Source organism: Haliaeetus albicilla, chromosome 1, assembly GCF_947461875.1.
Source record: "Haliaeetus albicilla chromosome 1, bHalAlb1.1, whole genome shotgun sequence".
NCBI classification, from domain to species: domain Eukaryota; kingdom Metazoa; phylum Chordata; class Aves; order Accipitriformes; family Accipitridae; genus Haliaeetus; species Haliaeetus albicilla.
Genome location: NC_091483.1, coordinates 29,894,104 through 29,910,940, shown reverse-complemented (window position 1 = coordinate 29,910,940; position 16,837 = coordinate 29,894,104). Strand labels below are relative to the sequence as shown.

The 16,837-nt window shown below is 41.9% G+C and overlaps 1 protein-coding gene and 2 long non-coding RNA genes across 12 annotated transcripts in view; 2 read left to right on the top strand and 1 right to left on the bottom strand.

Moving 5' to 3' along the window:
• Positions 1 to 11,182, top strand: part of LOC138685501 (uncharacterized) — a 37,186-nt gene extending 26,004 nt beyond the window's left edge. The window contains exons 3-8 of one of the 3 annotated variants that reach the window (XR_011324787.1): positions 1,403 to 1,457; positions 2,466 to 2,591; positions 5,989 to 6,199; positions 7,042 to 7,135; positions 8,583 to 10,376; positions 10,854 to 11,182. This is a non-coding gene — a long non-coding RNA (uncharacterized lncRNA). Of the gene's footprint in view, positions 1 to 1,402; positions 1,458 to 2,465; positions 2,592 to 5,988; positions 6,200 to 7,041; positions 7,136 to 8,582 lie in introns of all 3 variants that reach the window. The other 2 variants (XR_011324786.1, XR_011324789.1) reach the window with 2 other exon arrangements.
• Positions 3,023 to 16,837, bottom strand: part of LOC104311110 (alcohol dehydrogenase 1) — a 58,822-nt gene continuing 45,007 nt past the window's right edge. For 6 of the 8 annotated variants that reach the window (XM_069784070.1, XM_069784075.1, XM_069784093.1 and 3 more), the window contains 8 exons: positions 12,234 to 12,335; positions 10,901 to 11,039; positions 8,731 to 8,818; positions 8,411 to 8,630; positions 7,455 to 7,715; positions 6,820 to 6,955; positions 5,374 to 5,512; positions 3,023 to 3,912 (listed from right to left, as the gene is read on the bottom strand). In XM_069784070.1, coding sequence (XP_069640171.1) covers positions 3,888 to 3,912; positions 5,374 to 5,512; positions 6,820 to 6,955; positions 7,455 to 7,715; positions 8,411 to 8,630; positions 8,731 to 8,818; positions 10,901 to 11,039; positions 12,234 to 12,335 — 1,110 coding nt within the window. In that variant the 3' untranslated portion in view covers positions 3,023 to 3,887. Of the gene's footprint in view, positions 3,913 to 5,373; positions 5,513 to 6,819; positions 6,956 to 7,454; positions 7,716 to 8,410; positions 8,631 to 8,730; positions 8,819 to 10,900; positions 11,040 to 12,233; positions 12,336 to 15,334; positions 15,488 to 16,837 lie in introns of those variants that run through there. The other 2 variants (XM_069784099.1, XR_011324770.1) reach the window with 2 other exon arrangements.
• Positions 11,529 to 15,335, top strand: LOC138685503 (uncharacterized). The gene is made up of 3 exons (XR_011324795.1): positions 11,529 to 11,710; positions 13,072 to 13,198; positions 14,895 to 15,335. It is a non-coding gene; the product is annotated as an uncharacterized lncRNA (long non-coding RNA).

Here is a 16,837-nt window from a genome sequence, read left to right as displayed (position 1 = left end):
TTCACCAATGCAGACCGGCAACGCTGCCATGCCCCAGCAGCCGGCTGTGTTATCGCCCGGGGCGCGGAGGCCCTGTGGTGTGACAGTGGCTCCAGCCCCTGGGCAGCCTGTTCCCCAGCCTTGCTGGTAGAGCCCAACCTCTGGGTGATGACGGGCAGGTGCCGCCATGCTCCAGTCATGGAGGTGAGCACCCGGCATTGGAGTGGCCATGCACTTGTGGGTCACTTTGATCTGTATTTCAGGTGCACAGGGACATTTAGCAGTTTTTCAGAGGAAAATTCTGCGTCTTCATAGGTTTCTTTGCACACCTTTGGTAGCCTCCATCAGACTGTGAATGCTGGTGATGTAGTCCTAGGAATAAGGATTTTTAGAATGAAGTTTTTAAGGTTTTCAATATCCAGCCTGGTCTGCCTGCTGCATTAGAAATAAAAAATAAAAAATCTGTCATGACTTGTGGTATGATTTCTGTGTCTTGCAAGAGAAAAATTTGTTTCACTTGTCCTGAGCGGCCAAAGATGTGACAGCCCTTGAACAAAACATCGGCCTGTCACCTCCCAACTATCTGTGTAGCACACTGTTTTCTACTATTGGGATCCGTGCCCTCCATCTGGTAACCTGGAAGCAATAGAGGGGATTATGCTGTGTGGGAATGATCATTTGCCTGTGATGCACAGTCAGGGAGGGTGATCTTAGAAGCATGTAAAAATAGAGCTGCACAGCGCATGTCTCTGCGCACCGGAGCACGCGCTGCTGGAGCTACACAACTGTCCTGTGCTCTTTCCTGGGGGCCTTGCTGGGTGGGTGGGACGTGGTGGGAGAGCAGAAACGCGGGAGCGCTCAGCTGTATGCGAAGCCAAGTGACGTTCCATAAACACTGGCCTAGTTTAAGGCCTGAGGAAACACCATTTGTGCTTTGTCAGACCAAGAGTTTGACTCTTGGGAAATTATTGGATTTTTCATGGCTTTTGTGGATGTTTCATAGTGCCGTCGTGCTAATGGACAGATTGTGCTCTGATCCGGAGCGCGGACCCTGCTCGTTCACAGGAAAGCTCCTAAATGGAGGCTCACAGGGCCGCTGCATGCGGCCCTGCACCCACCTGGAGTACCTCAGAGTCAGAAAGCCATTGGGAAGGTCTGTCAGAAATATGCTGTCCAGAGCGGCACAAACAAATCAATCTTCAGCTGAGTGTAGGTGGGGATCTGCAGGGAGAAATACTGCAGGACAGTATGAACTATTTGTCGTTCCCTAGTCAGAAGCCACTTTGTTCCTCCATGTGAAGACAGAACTAGATTGCTGCCTTATAAAATGTCCCTAATAAGAATGATTTCATGGCTTTATTGCTTTGGACCCCAGCAACTATCCTAAAAGATACTACCAGCAGGTGTTTACTATGCTTGGCAGATTGCAACAACAGGAATGGGCTTTGCATGATCCTGGAGAGGATGGAAGCGAGGAGGTTTGTTGTACTTTATTCCCTAGCTCTCTTGTTTTTTTCCTTCTTCTTCTACTCTGAAGGCTGCTGTTATGTTCTCTACCCTTCATGCTGTCCTGGTTTTGTCTGGGATAGAGTTAATTTTCTTCCTAGTAGGTGGTAGTGTTGTGTTTTGGATTTAGTATGAGAAGAAGGTTGATAACACACTGATGTTTTCAGTTGTTGCCAAGTAGTGTTTAGACTAAAAGTCAAGGATTTTCCAGCTTCTCATGCCCAGCCAGCGAGAAGGCTGGAGGGGCACAAGAAGTTGGGAGGGGACACTGCCAGGGCAGCTGACCCAAACTGGCCAAAGGGGTATTCCATACCATGTGACGTTACGTCCAGTATGGAAACTGGGGAGAGTTGGCCGGGGTGGGGGCATGGGGGGGCGGATCGCTGCTCGGGAACTAACTGGGCATCGGTTGGCAGGTGATGAGCAATTGCATTGTGCATCACTTGTATTTCTTGGGTTATATTTCACTCTGTTTTTCTTATCTTCCTTTTCATTACAATTGTTAATATTATTAATATTATTATTATATTTTTTACTTCAATTATTAAACTGTTCTTATATCAACCCATGAGTTCTACTTCTTTTTGATTCTCCTCCCCATCCCACGGGGGCCAGGGGGGAGGAGTGAGCAAGTGGCTGCATGGTGCTCAGTTGCTGGTTGGGGTTAAACCACAACACATGCAATAGGGAACGCCTTGGAAAAAACGTGTATCTGGCAGACAGAGGATACTTCACCTCTCCTTACTCCTTTCTGTCTCCACAAGCTAGGTTTAAACAGGCCTCCTTTGGCTTCTGTTTAAGTCATGAGTTAAACGTGCCTTAGCTGGTACAATAAACTAGCTTGGGCTCCACAGAAAACATTTTGCTAGAATACTCTGAGAATTGACATATTATTATGCTCTTGTTTCTGCTGAATTCATGTTACTAGAGATGAGATCAATTAAGAAGAATTAAACCCCCTCTCCTTCTGTTTTGAATAGTGATCCAGTTCACGCTGCTGGTTCACACACGACCTGCCTTGAAAGAGATCAGAACTCTTCACCTGAACTGCACCTGAAAAGAGTTATTTTACGGTCCAGAAAAAATCTTCAGACCTGACTGCACAGGTAACTCACAGAAACAAATGGCTGAAGTTTGGGTCTCAGTTGCTGCGTAAACTGAGTTTATTATACACGCACATGTTTAAGGATCTTCTTCCATTAAAGTCTAATCTCTTGGTAAACTTACCCTCAAATCATTAACCTGGCTGGGCCGCTCAGGGACTCTTTCTGCTGACACAAACAAGTAAGTCATCGTTAGCACACAGTCCCCTTACTTCACACACCCTTCTACCCAGCTACCATGCACACGGGTGCCTGCAAGCTGTGATTAGCACTTTCAAAAGATAAGTCAATGTTGACCATATTTGCCGAGATAGAAATTGCCTTTGTTCCTGTTTCCATGTTACAAGTGCAGAAAGCAGTAAGATGCTTTATGTTTGATTTCTTGCAAACTGTTACCAGTCACCTGTTTCTTCCCACTTACTCTGTATTCACACTTAAAGGTTAAGAAACCTCCCCTTTATTTAATGGAAACAAATAACAATACTCGATGCACATTCATATTTCTTTACATTGTTTCCTAAGCATCAGATGCACTTGTATAAATTGGCCAAAGATCTAAAACCATACTGATAAAACAACTAAAACACCTCCAAGAAAGAGGTACAAAGGTAAAAAAAACAAACCAACAACAGCACAGAACACCACCACAGCGATCTTATATATAATGCTTGCAAGTGTTAATTTGGTAAAATATCCAGTGGTGAGACATTCTCCAGTACCTAAGTCTGTGATGTCCTTAAATATAATTTACTGAAATTATTAATTCAAACACATGGTCACCATAAATTTTAATCTCTGCAGTAATTTTCTTGCTATCAGGTAATGGAATGCTAAAATCATTCAGGATGGATACATAGTTCTTACCTAGAGTTTTACTGTGCTGACCTGCATGCACAAATCTGTTAAGCTTGCAGTATTATGAAGGCCCAAAGAAACAGTTTCCTTTGTTTTTCTTTTATTAAGAGACTGCATATTAAAGGCCATTTTAAAAATTCCAAACTTTTCATAACACCTGTGACAGCAGCAAGTCCTCTAATTCATAACTGGCTATCAAAAAAAAATTGCAGCACAATACAGAGGACTTAAAGCAAGAATCAGGAAAAAGAGGTAGAAGGAAAAAGATTATTTCATTTATAAGCGCTGTGCTTGAAGTCTGGGGTTTGAGCTTGATCTTTTATTCAAGGGTGGTGGTGGGAGACCCTTCAGAAATGTCTTGGTTTGGATTTCATATCAGTTGTCCTGGAGGATAATGAAGTTCGTACTGGTGCTGAGCCATCTGCTGCTCAGCAATGGGGAATCCTAGAGCACCAGGACACTGCGAATACTGCAACATAAAATGACAAGTTAGTGACTGTAGAAAAGCCTCTGGGCTAACATCAGCAAAACACTACTGTTTTCTCTGAAAATCTAGGCTATTGCTGTCAACCAGGGCACTCCCTCCCTCCCTCCCACCCCCGCTTGCAGTAAGAGGACAGGGCAGATGTTCAAACCTTGCTGCAGATGCAGAGAACAAAACGCATGCAAGACTGCAAAGCCTTCACTCATGAAGCCCAGGGCTGCTGGCAATTAATCACCAAATATAGCCCAGGAAGTCCTTGGAGGGGGGCTTAGAGACATCTTTCCAGTTACAAATGGCTCTACAGGTTAGTCTGGGCTGAAACACTGAATTGTTTCACCTAGTGAGAATGGTCAGCTGCAACATGCCTCTGTCTTCAGGCTGACTGTAGGTATTTTAGCAAAGTTGATGGCATCTGTGTCCTTACCACTTTCCCCTGTTTGCTATGCTAAAATCTAAAACGAACATTTACAGCACATCCAAAATAAGGACAGTCAAAAATGAAGCGTGTGCTGCATAGTTAGAACCTGAGAACAAACCTCAGGGGCTAAATTCTTCTGTTACATGCTTTTTGTATTTAGAGCAAGTAACACCTAAAATAACTGCTAGCAAATGACAATGAAAACATGAATGTAATTCTCCAGACTGTGTAAGTTAAGTTATACACAGCTAGAACATTCAAAAAGGGTAGTCCCCACACATACTAAGATATACAAAAGTATTTCCCACTTCTGCCAAGGAGAATTTTCAGATATTTGCATGGTGAATCTTGTTAAGTGTCTCTGGCAAACAATATTTCCGATTTCAACACCCTATGTAAGCAGAGTCTGAGCTGAACTCTCACAATATTTGAGGAAAGCATGAGAGCTAAATTCTGAGTTTGCCATGTATATATACACCAAGTACTTTCCTTTTCAAAAAGCTCTGAAGTTCAAAGTAAACTACCCAGTGACATTAGGACTAATGGCACTGGGACTCTGCTCCCTAGCAAACAAGAGGAATGCTGAGTTGCTCTTCCAGTAAACATAGGCTGTTTCTGTGTTCCTGCTCCTCATCCTAAAACATTTCTTGGAATGCGGTGTAGCTAACCCCTGGCACTCTACAGCTTGGCCTTCCCAGGCTCCCTTGGTTGTATGCTCTTTTCCAGTGGGCAGTGGGCAGAGACTTCCTCACTTGTGTGGTCTTTTCTCCCTCTGCCACCCAGACTCTTTGCTCAAACTAGAACCTGAAAGTTCCTCAGCAAGGAAAGACAGGGCCCACTGCATTTCAAAAGCTGAAGCTTTGCTGGCTTTATTACTACAGCTGCAACCCATGGACACACACTGGGTGAGATTAAGGGGCACAGCAGATATTGCCTTCCCTATTCCCTGCCGTGAAATCATACCCTGTGTTACTGTACAGCTCCTTTAGGTTATTTATATAGAACCTTTACAAGTAAACAACATTTACCTCTTCCCGGTCCTTAGCAAATCAAATCCTTCATTGATTTTAGTGAAAGGAAGTGTGTGGGTTATTAACGGTTCCAGAACAAATTTTTTCTTCATGTAGTCAGCAACCAGTTTAGGGACTGAATCTTTACTCTTCCAGCCTGAAAAAAACCCACAGACAATGGATAATGAAACATTAAATGCTTGTGAAAATAGATAAAACCCATGGCAGCTTAAATTTTTAGATAAACTCTCTATAGCAGAATAGCATGATGAAATGTTGCAGCATGTCTTTACCTTTGTTAACACAGAGTGCCAGCGGGAAACATGGGATGAAGTGCCGCTATTGGTAGAAGACCAGGAAAAATTTGAATCTTTACGGAATCCAAACTTCCCACACATTAAATACTGTTTCAACTTGTCTATTGATACATAGTCCACTACATCACACATCATACAAAAGCCAGAGTGCTGACATCCATGTTGGTAACTGGAAACTTGATTGCCTGGTGAAATATGGGGGGGCGTGGGGAGTGGATGTGTCTCTTTTTTCTTACAAGCAGTACTAGATAAAGCAGTCTCAAATAGCAGGATGCTCTTCCAAAGGAACCTAATTTGTCTCTGCTATTTTATTCAGGTGTCTATTGAATACATCAGAGGAACTGGTTGCCAGTGAGAAAAACCTGTTGTTGGAATCAAGTTTTCTGTGGCCTTCAACGTTGTGTTGAGCAATCTAGGGCTTGCTGAGTGTGGGACTGCTGGGAGAGCTCAGAAAAGAGAAAGAACTGGCAGGGACTGATGGCAGCTGGCAAGGGGCTGAGCTGCGGTCTGACCTATGTGGAAATCAGGTGGGTCTGACCCCTGATGTCCTTTAGGGTCCTGACTCTCCATCTCTCCCGCTCTCTCTTTTTCCTTCCCTCTCCTTCTAGCTTTCTATCCCTCTCATTCTCCTGCTTTTTTTATCCCTCTCACTCTCTCCTCTCTCCCCCTTTACCTTTTCCTCATTTTCTCTTTTTCTCCCTTTGCCCTTTTCTCTTATCCTTCTCCTTTTCTTTCTCCTGACCTCTTTTTCTCTTCTCTATTTTTCTCTTCTTCTCCCTCCCCCTCCTTTTCTTTCTCTCTTCTACCTTTCTCTCTCTTTCTCCCTCCCTTTCCTTTTTCTCATTTTTCCCTCTTATTTTTCTCCTCTTTTCTCTATTTTTTCTTTTTATCTCTTCCTCTCTCTTCCTCTGCCTCTTCTTCTCTCCCCTTTCTTCCCCCTTCCCTCCCTCTTTTTCCTTCTCCTTCTCTTGCCATTAACTAACGGTTCCCATAATTAATTCCCTTTGTGCTTCTCCGTCAGCAAAATAGCTATCAATATAACTTCCAATAGGACAAACTAAGCAATGAATTTAGATATCTCCTATTTCATTCAAGATGATCTACAAGTTTCCCATGCCAGTTAAATCACCCCTTTCCAAGCCCTTACCTCCAAAGACGGACCCTTTCCAGGTGCGACCAGTGAAGAGGAGCATGGGGTCAAAAGTGATCTTTTGTGCTGCAGGGGGCACCCCCACAATCACACTGACTCCGTAGTTGTACTGGCAACACGCCAAGGCTGCAGTCTGCATTTGAAACAGAGGGACACCCCAGAGTCATGCAAGATTTGCTGCTGGGGCACAAAAGTTTGAATTCTTTCTCCTCCTCTCAGGGCTCAGCTTACAATTCATTTTTTGTAACTGAAACCACATCAGACAACTTCCATTGGATCAGCTCACACCATGGTATCTGCTGTCACGGGTCAGGTATGTCCTAGCTTTGTTCTCCTTCCCTATTTTGTCTTAGTCACTAGTGATAAGCCACTGTTGGAAAGCAGACAGTGGGCTATGTGAAATTTAGCCACCCTGGTTAGGCCAGAGGACTACATTGAAGTTCCCTTTCCTAAGCTTTTGAATGCACTTCTGTCCATGCATCTCAGTGGCAGACAGCTGGACTTAACATGTTTGAAGTTTGCTTGACACTTTGCCAGTGGCTCTCAGCTCCTCCCCTTTGGTGCTTAGTGGGTTAGTGAAGAGAGAGCTAACAAGCTAATGCCTCATTTGACCACATCTTTTGGTTGCATACCATGGTTTCGGTACAGCCGATGACCTCAAAGGAGTAGTCCACACCATGACCGGTCATTTCGATCAACACTTCATGAACAGGCTTCTTGAAATCTTTAGGGTTGACACAGTCGGTGGCTCCCAGCTCCTTGGCCTTGGCAAACTTGTCACTATTGATATCAACGGCAATGATGCGGGAAGCTCCAGCTGCCTTGCAGCCCATGACAACAGAGAGGCCAACTCCTCCCAGGCCAAAGATGGCGCAGGTGGAGCCTGGTTCCACCTATAATAACAATATAAACGTGGCATACTGTTACAGGTTAGGTAAAGTACAATGCATTTTCTTACTATCAACATGTTTTCACTGCAGCCATTTTTTGTAATTTAGAGATTACCTGCTGGGAACGAATTTGCACGTGCACACCTACTAGTGAAGTAGCCAGCTATACTGTTACAATCCTACACGTGACTAAGATAAATTGTCCCCAAAATACATTTCTGAGACCAGGTTTTCATTACACATCTCAGCTTCAGGTTTAGAGACACATTTTTGATGCTTTATATTCCAGTGGTGTTAAGATCTGTAGTGTCACTCCCCTGGAGACAGTGCCAGCTCTAAAAGTCACATTCATGTATCGCTACAAATTATGAGTGTTGCATAAATAGGCTTCCACATATTCCTAGACTTAAGTTACAATAAACCAAATCAGCTCTGTTGTAACATTTTTCTAGGGGTGATAAAGCTATGAGAGAAAACTTAATAAGTGGTAATAAGTATTTTTCCTGGATTTTGAATTGAAGACTTCTGAGTACCTTAGAGACGGAGAAACTGAAGTAGGTGAAGAACTAGTATCTTCTTTCCACCCTGAACTCAACAGAGTCCATACCTCCTGGCTGCCATGCTGATGACCCGCTCACAGGCCACATAATCCTGAACAGGCCCCATGAGATACCAGAAACACCCACCAGGATCCTTACCTTGGCAGTCTGCACAGCAGCCCCATAACCAGTTGAAAATCCACAGCCAATTAGACAAACTTTTTCCAGAGGAGCAGCAGAATCGATTTTGGCTACAGCCGATTCATGCACTACTGTGTATTCAGTGAAGGTACTGGTACCGATAAAATGGTGAATTGCTTTTCCTTTACAGGTGAATCTAGTGGTGCCATCAGGCATTAATCCAGCACCTGAACCAATGCTGTTTGAAAGATGACCAGAAATAATGGCAAGTGAAATCTGTTGAATGGGATCAGTTTTGTATAAATGAAAACCAAATAAGGTAACTCAGGAAAACTCACTCATTTTTACTGCACAGATTACCCTTGGTGTTGAGGCAACTGCTGCACTCCCCACACTGTGGAACAAAGAGTGGAATAACCTTGTCTCCTAGAAATAAAACAGTAATGACAGAGGATTAAAAAAGGCAAACAAGAAGCATGCAGGTAAAAACACGAAGCAAGTGTATTTAACCCCTAAGCAAATGTACACTAGGAGCGCAGTGCTGGTTTTATTTCCTTCTGCTGCCCTTGGAAGAGAAAACATCTCTCTCTGTTATAAAGGACACCATTAGAGCAAAGTTATGACAACGAATTTCAATATACAAAATTCCTGGTGTCTTTCATAGACCTGAGTCTGAGCTCTGTCATAAAACCATGTTAGCTACTGACATTCCTGAAGTACTTGTTCAGTTTATTGCATCTTCTGCTTGAAGGGAAAATAGCAATTCATAGGTAAAGAAACATAAAAATTGACATCCACTAGGACAGCAGATTGGAGTGCCAAGATAACAGGCCTGTAAACTGTGCACACAAAGAATGCGAAATTAAGCATTAATTTGCCAGGCCTCGAGTCTCTTTATTATTTGCAGTCCTGTTACTGTCCCATTGGAGTAATGGTCGGTAAAATATTTGTCAGAGAAGCAGTGACACTCACAAGCTAAGACAACATCTCCAATTCTCTAGCACAGCTATGTGATTAACAGAGTAGCACATAACTTCCCAGTGCAATTTTTTTACTGCTATGCATTTTCCACAGCAACAATGTATGGTAAATCCCTAATAATCTCTAAACAGTTATTCCCTCATACCGATCAGTTTGTGATTTGGCAGTTCTAAGATGTGGCTAATCCTTGAGATGTTGAAAGTCAAGTGAAAGTCAAGGGAAATCTTTGATTTCCACTAAAAAATGGTAAATGCCTGCAGAACACGAAATGCCCCCACTACCCTAACCCTCAGTTAATTAGAACTGTGACATGGGCTTAGTAATTGTTCTGCTAAAGAAACTTTGCACGTCTCGGAGCCTTTTTTAGAACGTGAAGGTGTAAATTAGGCAACATCTGAGAAACGTGATTTTGTGCGTGTTCAGGCCTGCTGTTTCAGCTCACCTGGAAACAGATGGCAGCTAGAATTAGACAACAGAGTGATTTATGAAAGCAGACGTCAGAGAAAAAGCAGTTAGAGCAATCACTGAAATTTGCAATACACATATTTGTTTGGAGTTAAAGCAGAAATCTCTAATAAAACTTTTTCTTATCATACATACCAACCTGCTTTGGACAGACTTCATACTTGTTGCCAGTATGAACAAAGACACTATAAGTACAGAGATGTTAAAAGTGAACTACTTAGGTATTGTAACAAACTGCCTGCATAAAAATAGGGCATTTCTATGTAGATTTTGTTCACTGCATATTTTGTTTTAATACTTTAGCCCTTGCTGGAATTTATTCGGTCTGGTAAAAATGTATAGAAATCCCATCTTGTTTTGCAGCCGTTGGAAGAAAATCAGCATCTTTCACTAACTTCTCTATCTACCCACTGTGGTTCGAAGAGTGTAGTGAAAGGAGCAGCTGGTCTGGATAAGTGTCCTCAGAGCGATCCAGCCCTCAGTGAGCAGTGCTGACTCACCTGCACTGGTGCTGCACACAAGCAAAGCCTGCAGCAGGGTGGGCACCCCAGTCATGTCCTGATGCTTTCAAAGTGAAATAATTGATCACACAGAATTAAGTTCTGGCCTACTGAAGTCAATGGGTTATTTAGCTGTTAGTTGAACTAAGAGAAAGTGCTTTGACATGTTGTCTAGTGCTTTGCTTTGCCTTATTCTTGGGAGAGATCGGCTGTGTAAACTGTGTTTAAAGAACCTGCAGCTAATACCTGACTTCCTATGAACAACAGCAAAGAATCTGTGTTCTTAAGTCCATGACAGGAAAAGCACTATGTAGGTGGAAAGTAAGCTGCAGATGTTTTTGCCAAAATCAAAAGAAATTGAATAGAAAATCTGAAAATAAATCAAGATTGGGAACACAGAAAGATGTAAATAGCATGTAGTGTCCTTTAAGCTATGCTTGCAAAAACTCGAAAGCTGGAACATTTTCCTCTGCAATACAAGGACTCATGCATGTAATCATCTTTGACTTAAACAGGAGTCTGGAAACTCAGCACAGGGTTTGTGTTCAGTGCTGTTTCATACCTGGTTTGATCGAAGTTACTCCCTGCCCAACACTCTCCACAATACCAGCTGCTTCATGCCCAAGAATTATTGGAAAAGGCATAACCAGTCCACCAGTTATCACATGGTCATCAGAGCGACAGATCCCTGTGGCCACGATCTGATTTGGAGGAAAGATAAGAATATTTCAGCATTTAACTATGTCACGTCATATGTGGACATGAAATGATATCATATATTTGGAGAAGTCACTTGCTTCCCTCCAAAATCACATATGCACACAATAAATCTATGGGTCAAACACTTTTGGTTGTGTGATTCATGATTTTAATGGTTTGTATTAGTCTTTAATCTACAAAGCAAGGCTCCTTTGTGAATGCTTGCTATGCACTACTGAGCTCTGTAGGAAATCTCATTGATTATCTGGCAGAACCAATGTTCTAGCAATACAATTATATATGAAGAATAGAATAAAATAAATTATTCCTAATATTTATATATAAAGTAGAAGAAGTTGTAAAGTATTACAAAATTATGTAAATATAAATTATCACACATTATTTATAAACATAGAAATAAGATCTATATTTTATATTCCTTATATTTAGATTATATTGCAATATATTATACAATAGATAGGTTATATAAATATGTATTATAGAATGATATAAATTTATATATAATTACATGATAATTATTATATATTATTTATATATTTAAAATATATGTATATGTTATCTATATAAAAAATTAGGCTACACATAGTATTTTATATCACATTTTGCCTTTTCTTGCAGGTAGCACCTGCAGTATTTCTTTTGAAACATTCAGGTATGTCTTTACAGCTTCTGACAAATGGGGTTGTCAATCCCATGAGAGGGTTCTCCTCACTTGTGTAACACTTGAAACTGCTCTAAAATGAAAACAGCTGCTGAAATCCGCTGAGAAAGTTCTTGAAATGTAACAGATACTCAATACACAGTTAAAAAAGGAAGCTCCCAGCCCTACTGATCCATTTCCTAGCACAGATTCAAACAAAGTAAAAGATAATTTCTTGCTCTATGCTATAGGAGATTCAGATTTTTGCCTTTTACTGTAATTTTTTCAGCCTGTTAGAAACACAGTTCTCTAGTAAATTAAAAAGCCAACCCTGAAAAACTTTAAAAATTTTTTTTAAAGAACCTCATGATCAAATTTAGGACTTGAAGCATATTCCATAGGAGCTCACTGAATAGTAGCTACTCACCTAGTGAATGTTTTCCGACTGGATGCTAAAAATCTATAGAAATAATTCTCATAAATAGTAAGATAGAATGCAAGTCACAATAGTTGTTTTAAAATTTATTTTTAGTACCTTTATGCGGACTTCATGTGCTTTTGGTGGGGCAACTTCTACTTCCTCAATAGAAAATGGTTTATTGGCTTCCCACATTACTGCTGCTTTGCATTTAATAACCTGCAAACAGAGCAAAGAAAAAGGGAATGGCACTTGCTTTTGAAAGTCACCACACAGACAGATTCTTACATTTCTGCATGTGAAACTCCTGCTCATATTTGGCGGGAGAGAGGGAAAACTACAGGAAAAAAAAACCCCAAACCCAAGCTGCAACAAAAAAGCCAATACCAAAGCACAGTGTAAGCCCAATTTTTCCCCCCATCAAGATCATATCTGACTTTGTTTATATTTCTCTCATATGAAGTTTTCAGCAAGATGTATAAAAGTCTCCTAGAATAACTGGATACCTTATCCATCCTCATTGCTCCTTCTCTGTTTCTAACTTCCTTGGAGGATTATTTTTGCCATGTTGAATTACTGATGTACATTTGTCTCTTCTTGGAGATGCCACACTAAATGATTCCATGTATCAGGTTGTGATAAAGTCTGCATTGCCTAGAACTGTCTGTGTCAAGAACTGACAAAATTGCTAAAAATGGAATTCAGAGCTTAATACAGGCTTATAAACATTTTAGTAGAGCCCATGTTCAGCCATGAGGTGATGGCTGAGAGGACACCTATTTAAAATGACGTAGCACTGTGCAGAGGTAATCCTGAAGAAGCAACAGTCCCTTTAGTGCAAGATTATCTGTGCTAGGGTACCTTGCTTCTCAAAAGGGATATTTAACTCAGGTGGGGTTACTCCCAATACCCAAGACAGCTTTTTTTGTCTGTTTAGCTAAAGTTTGTCTGTTAGCTCCACAGGCTTTGTCCAGCTGCTGACAGGCCTCTGGACTCCCCTGATCATCTGCCACTGACAGAAAAATGCACTCAGAAGAGAGAGGAGCATTGTCCACTCCTCATCCCAGGCTCTCAGACAGAAGGTAGCACCAGTTTCCACCCTGCAAGCTCAGTCCTAGTGTATTCAAAGGTAGTGGGGCCTCTCTGCCCCCGTATTCATTCCTGTTCTTCCTTGGTGGTCTCCACCTACCCCAGAGCTTTAAACAACTCCAGGTCCTGCAATATGATTTTGCATGTCACCCTTATGGGTGACACTCTATTAAGTAAGTCCTCAGTCACTCTATTAAGTCCTCCTGACTACAAGCATTCAGGTGGCATTGAGAGGGAAATTGAGGCCAATCGAGTCTATGATGCAAGAAGTTTAGCACATGCATAAGTATTCTGCATGACTGGGACCCTGGGACCAGGACAACTGAACACCAGTGTGCTGCAAAGCTCTCGGGGGAAAAGAAATAAAGCAACTTTTTAGTATCAAAGCTTCTGAAGTAGAAGTAGAAATAACATCTTAATTATCAACAAATTGTCAACTTGTAACAAAGAAAATAATTACTAGGAGACACTAAACATATGAAATTAAATAGTGCACTTTCAGCAGCCAGACCCAAAATGGGAATGAGCATGACACTTTGAAAGACAGACTCAAGAGATATTTGCACTAAATTTAATGTTCTATGTGTCAAATGCAAGTGTGATTGATTAGTAAAAAATTCACAAGTGAGGCCAAAGATCACATTTTAAAGGGCTACATTTTCTTAGAAACTTACTGTAAAAAAAGGGCTTATCTATTTATACTGTATCCCACATAGCACAATAATGATTTCACAGCTTGCATGTGCAAAGCACACCTAGTGTTTATAAGAACAAAGGTAGCCAAGAACTGTGGACTGCTGAGAACAAATAAATCTCTCCTACAATTAGACACTGGTTAACTATGTATTGTTCTGATGGTTGAGTCCCTGGGAACTTTCACCCACTGTAACAGGATCCCACAGATGCACCAACAGCACACTACCTAAGGCAAACACTAGCTGGAGTCATAGGGGTTTTTTCTGCTCATGTGTTCTACCAGCCTTACAAGTTACTGCAGTAGAGGGAGGGTAGGTGTAGAAACACACCCTTTTACAGAGCATAAGGATTATGCTGCTTGATCATGTAAACCACACAGTCACATGTTACTCCAAGATAAATACAGTGAAAAGAAGGCAGTTTAGTTACATCACAACACTTCATTTACTATGCTCAGTCCAAGGTTGAGGACTGAACTTGGTGAATTTACCTACAAGTGAACTACAATTAATTTTGCACTTGTGGTATCTCAGAGTTAAAGAAAGCTTTTTTTTTTCCCCCTCTTGTTTTGTTTGGTTTTAGAATAGTGAAGACAGCCGGCAGTAACAGCAAACAATCCTGGTACTTTCTTAAGGCACAGTCTAGCGAGGTGCATACCTTCAGTCAGTTTCCATTTCTGGGTTTCTATCGACCTCTCTTGCATGTCTCTGGGTGTATGTTAGCATCATTCAGGTAGTGCAAGAAGCAACATATACTGTCTGTCTTCAGCAGTGGTATTAACTTACATCTCTCTTGTCACTTACTTTCTAGCAAAGATGTAAATACTCATTTCAGTCCCAGCTCAGTACTGCATTGCATGTGATACTTACTTTTGGTCTTCATTAACTTAAGCTCTGGACTTGTTATACGCATACTCAAATTTAATGACTGTCCTAACATCAGCACAATTACACCCTGAAATTTAACATAATATTAACTATTTCTTTTTTTTAGAAAAAAAACCTGATATGAATTATAAAGAAGCCAAAAATAGTATAAACCACTGTGGGATCTCAGAATGGAAACCCATAGAGCTGCTAAATACATTGATCTGAACACTTACTACATTGTATTATATTTTAAACTGTCCAATCAGAGATTAAAAATAGTTTGCAAACCCTGGGGGGAGGTTATTCTTATTCTGGTGCTGTTACCTTATATTGCCTTCATGTTTAAAAAAATAAATAAATTATTGCCCTGAAGAGCATAACAACCATTTCCTAGCAGAGTACAGTGGCTTTCAAATAAAGGCAGCTCTCCTATACCAGCTTCCTCCCAAACTCTCACCTGTGCTATACCACCAGGACTTACGGCATCCCTGCAAAGAAACTGCATTTAAAAATGCATTACTCAGCTGCAGCAAATAAACTTTTCTAATATAAACTTTTGCTTACTTTGCCTGCCGTACTCATGTTGACTGGTGTGTCTCTTTCGAATCTTGCCACCACTGATTTCTTGGGCCAAGAATTCAGTCAGCTGCAAAGCAGTCAGGCTGCTGATACCACAAGTCCTGTCCAATACACTGGAAACCAGTCTTGTAAAGTGCTCCTGCAAGTGCACTGCTTTGACCTTTTAGCTGAGCCTCCCAGCTCAGAGTCCCACCCCTTAATCAGCCAAAGCACTAGAACGAAAATAAACCACCCACCTGCTGAAACATCACTCTTTACTGTGCTTCTGTCTTCCCAATTCCTTTGTCATGGCCTTCCCCGCCCTTTTCACATCCCACCTATGGTTGCCCTCAACACCACGGGAAGAAAGCAAAAGCCCTGGCTGGAAGCTGTCCCCTCTTTCCCCCTGCCTGGAGGTTGCCCTCCAAACCCACTGCTCTCAGTGGCACTTTAGGTGCAAAGAGAAAAGGGGAGAGTGGCTCTTGAATTTACAGCAGCAGGGACATACTGAGAACACCAAGGCTTTGCTGAATTACTTCAGTGCTACTCGTAAGAGCCCAGCTGATGATACATTAAAACATGCTATTGTGCAAGCTGCTTAAGAAACATACACTGTCTGGCTGCGGCTGTACCTGCTGATGATTCCTTAGATTTACAGTCTGGCTACTCATTAATCTGTTGGAACGGCTGTCAGTGAACAGTGACCGAGGACAACAGGCCAATTGTGCTGATGGGAAAGCAAAAATCAGTAAGTCAGCAAGAAGTGCTGCAAGAGGATGCGTGTTTCTTACCACATGCGACACCCAGCTCAATTTGCAAGTGATTGCCTGACCCGTTGGTTCCCTTGACACCCGCAAGCGCAGGCGCCATCACTGCTCATGCACCCACACACTCTCCGTCTCTCAGCACAATGTCCTGGTGCAAGGGATTGGGTGGAGCTCAGCACTGCATGCCTTTACTGTGGATTTCAAGCCTCATCGATTTTCAAATTATGCCCAGCATGCTGAAATCAAGATTTTTCCTTCAGAAACAAGCAAAGAAAGAGATAAAATACTGCATATAATCTGACTAGTAATTACTAAGTACGGCACTCTCTCAGGTTTACCTGTATGACTGTAATTAATTTAAGAAGAGGTACAGGAAGAGGAAGCAGGGAGAAATGCAGTAGATATACGTAACCTCAGGCAGGTACTTCAGGGACAGGGTGGCATTCTAGTGGCCTCAGAGACACAACTCCAGCCTGCCAGGGACGTGAGCTGTGTTTGGCCAGGGCTGGAAGAATAGAGGTCAAGAGCCCCTGCTAAACAATTTCAAGGACCCGCAGAACAAAAAGGAGAGTCTGGCCTGAGGCTTCCTATGGAAAAAGGCTAACAGAGTCCACAGATGGTGACCTGTCTCCCATCTGTGGAATGGCACACCTCAGGGTATTCATACAGTTTGCTCTGCTCTTTTTTGAAAATAAGCTCCTCTCCTCATCCCCCCAAGACTTTTCATAGAATCATAGAATCA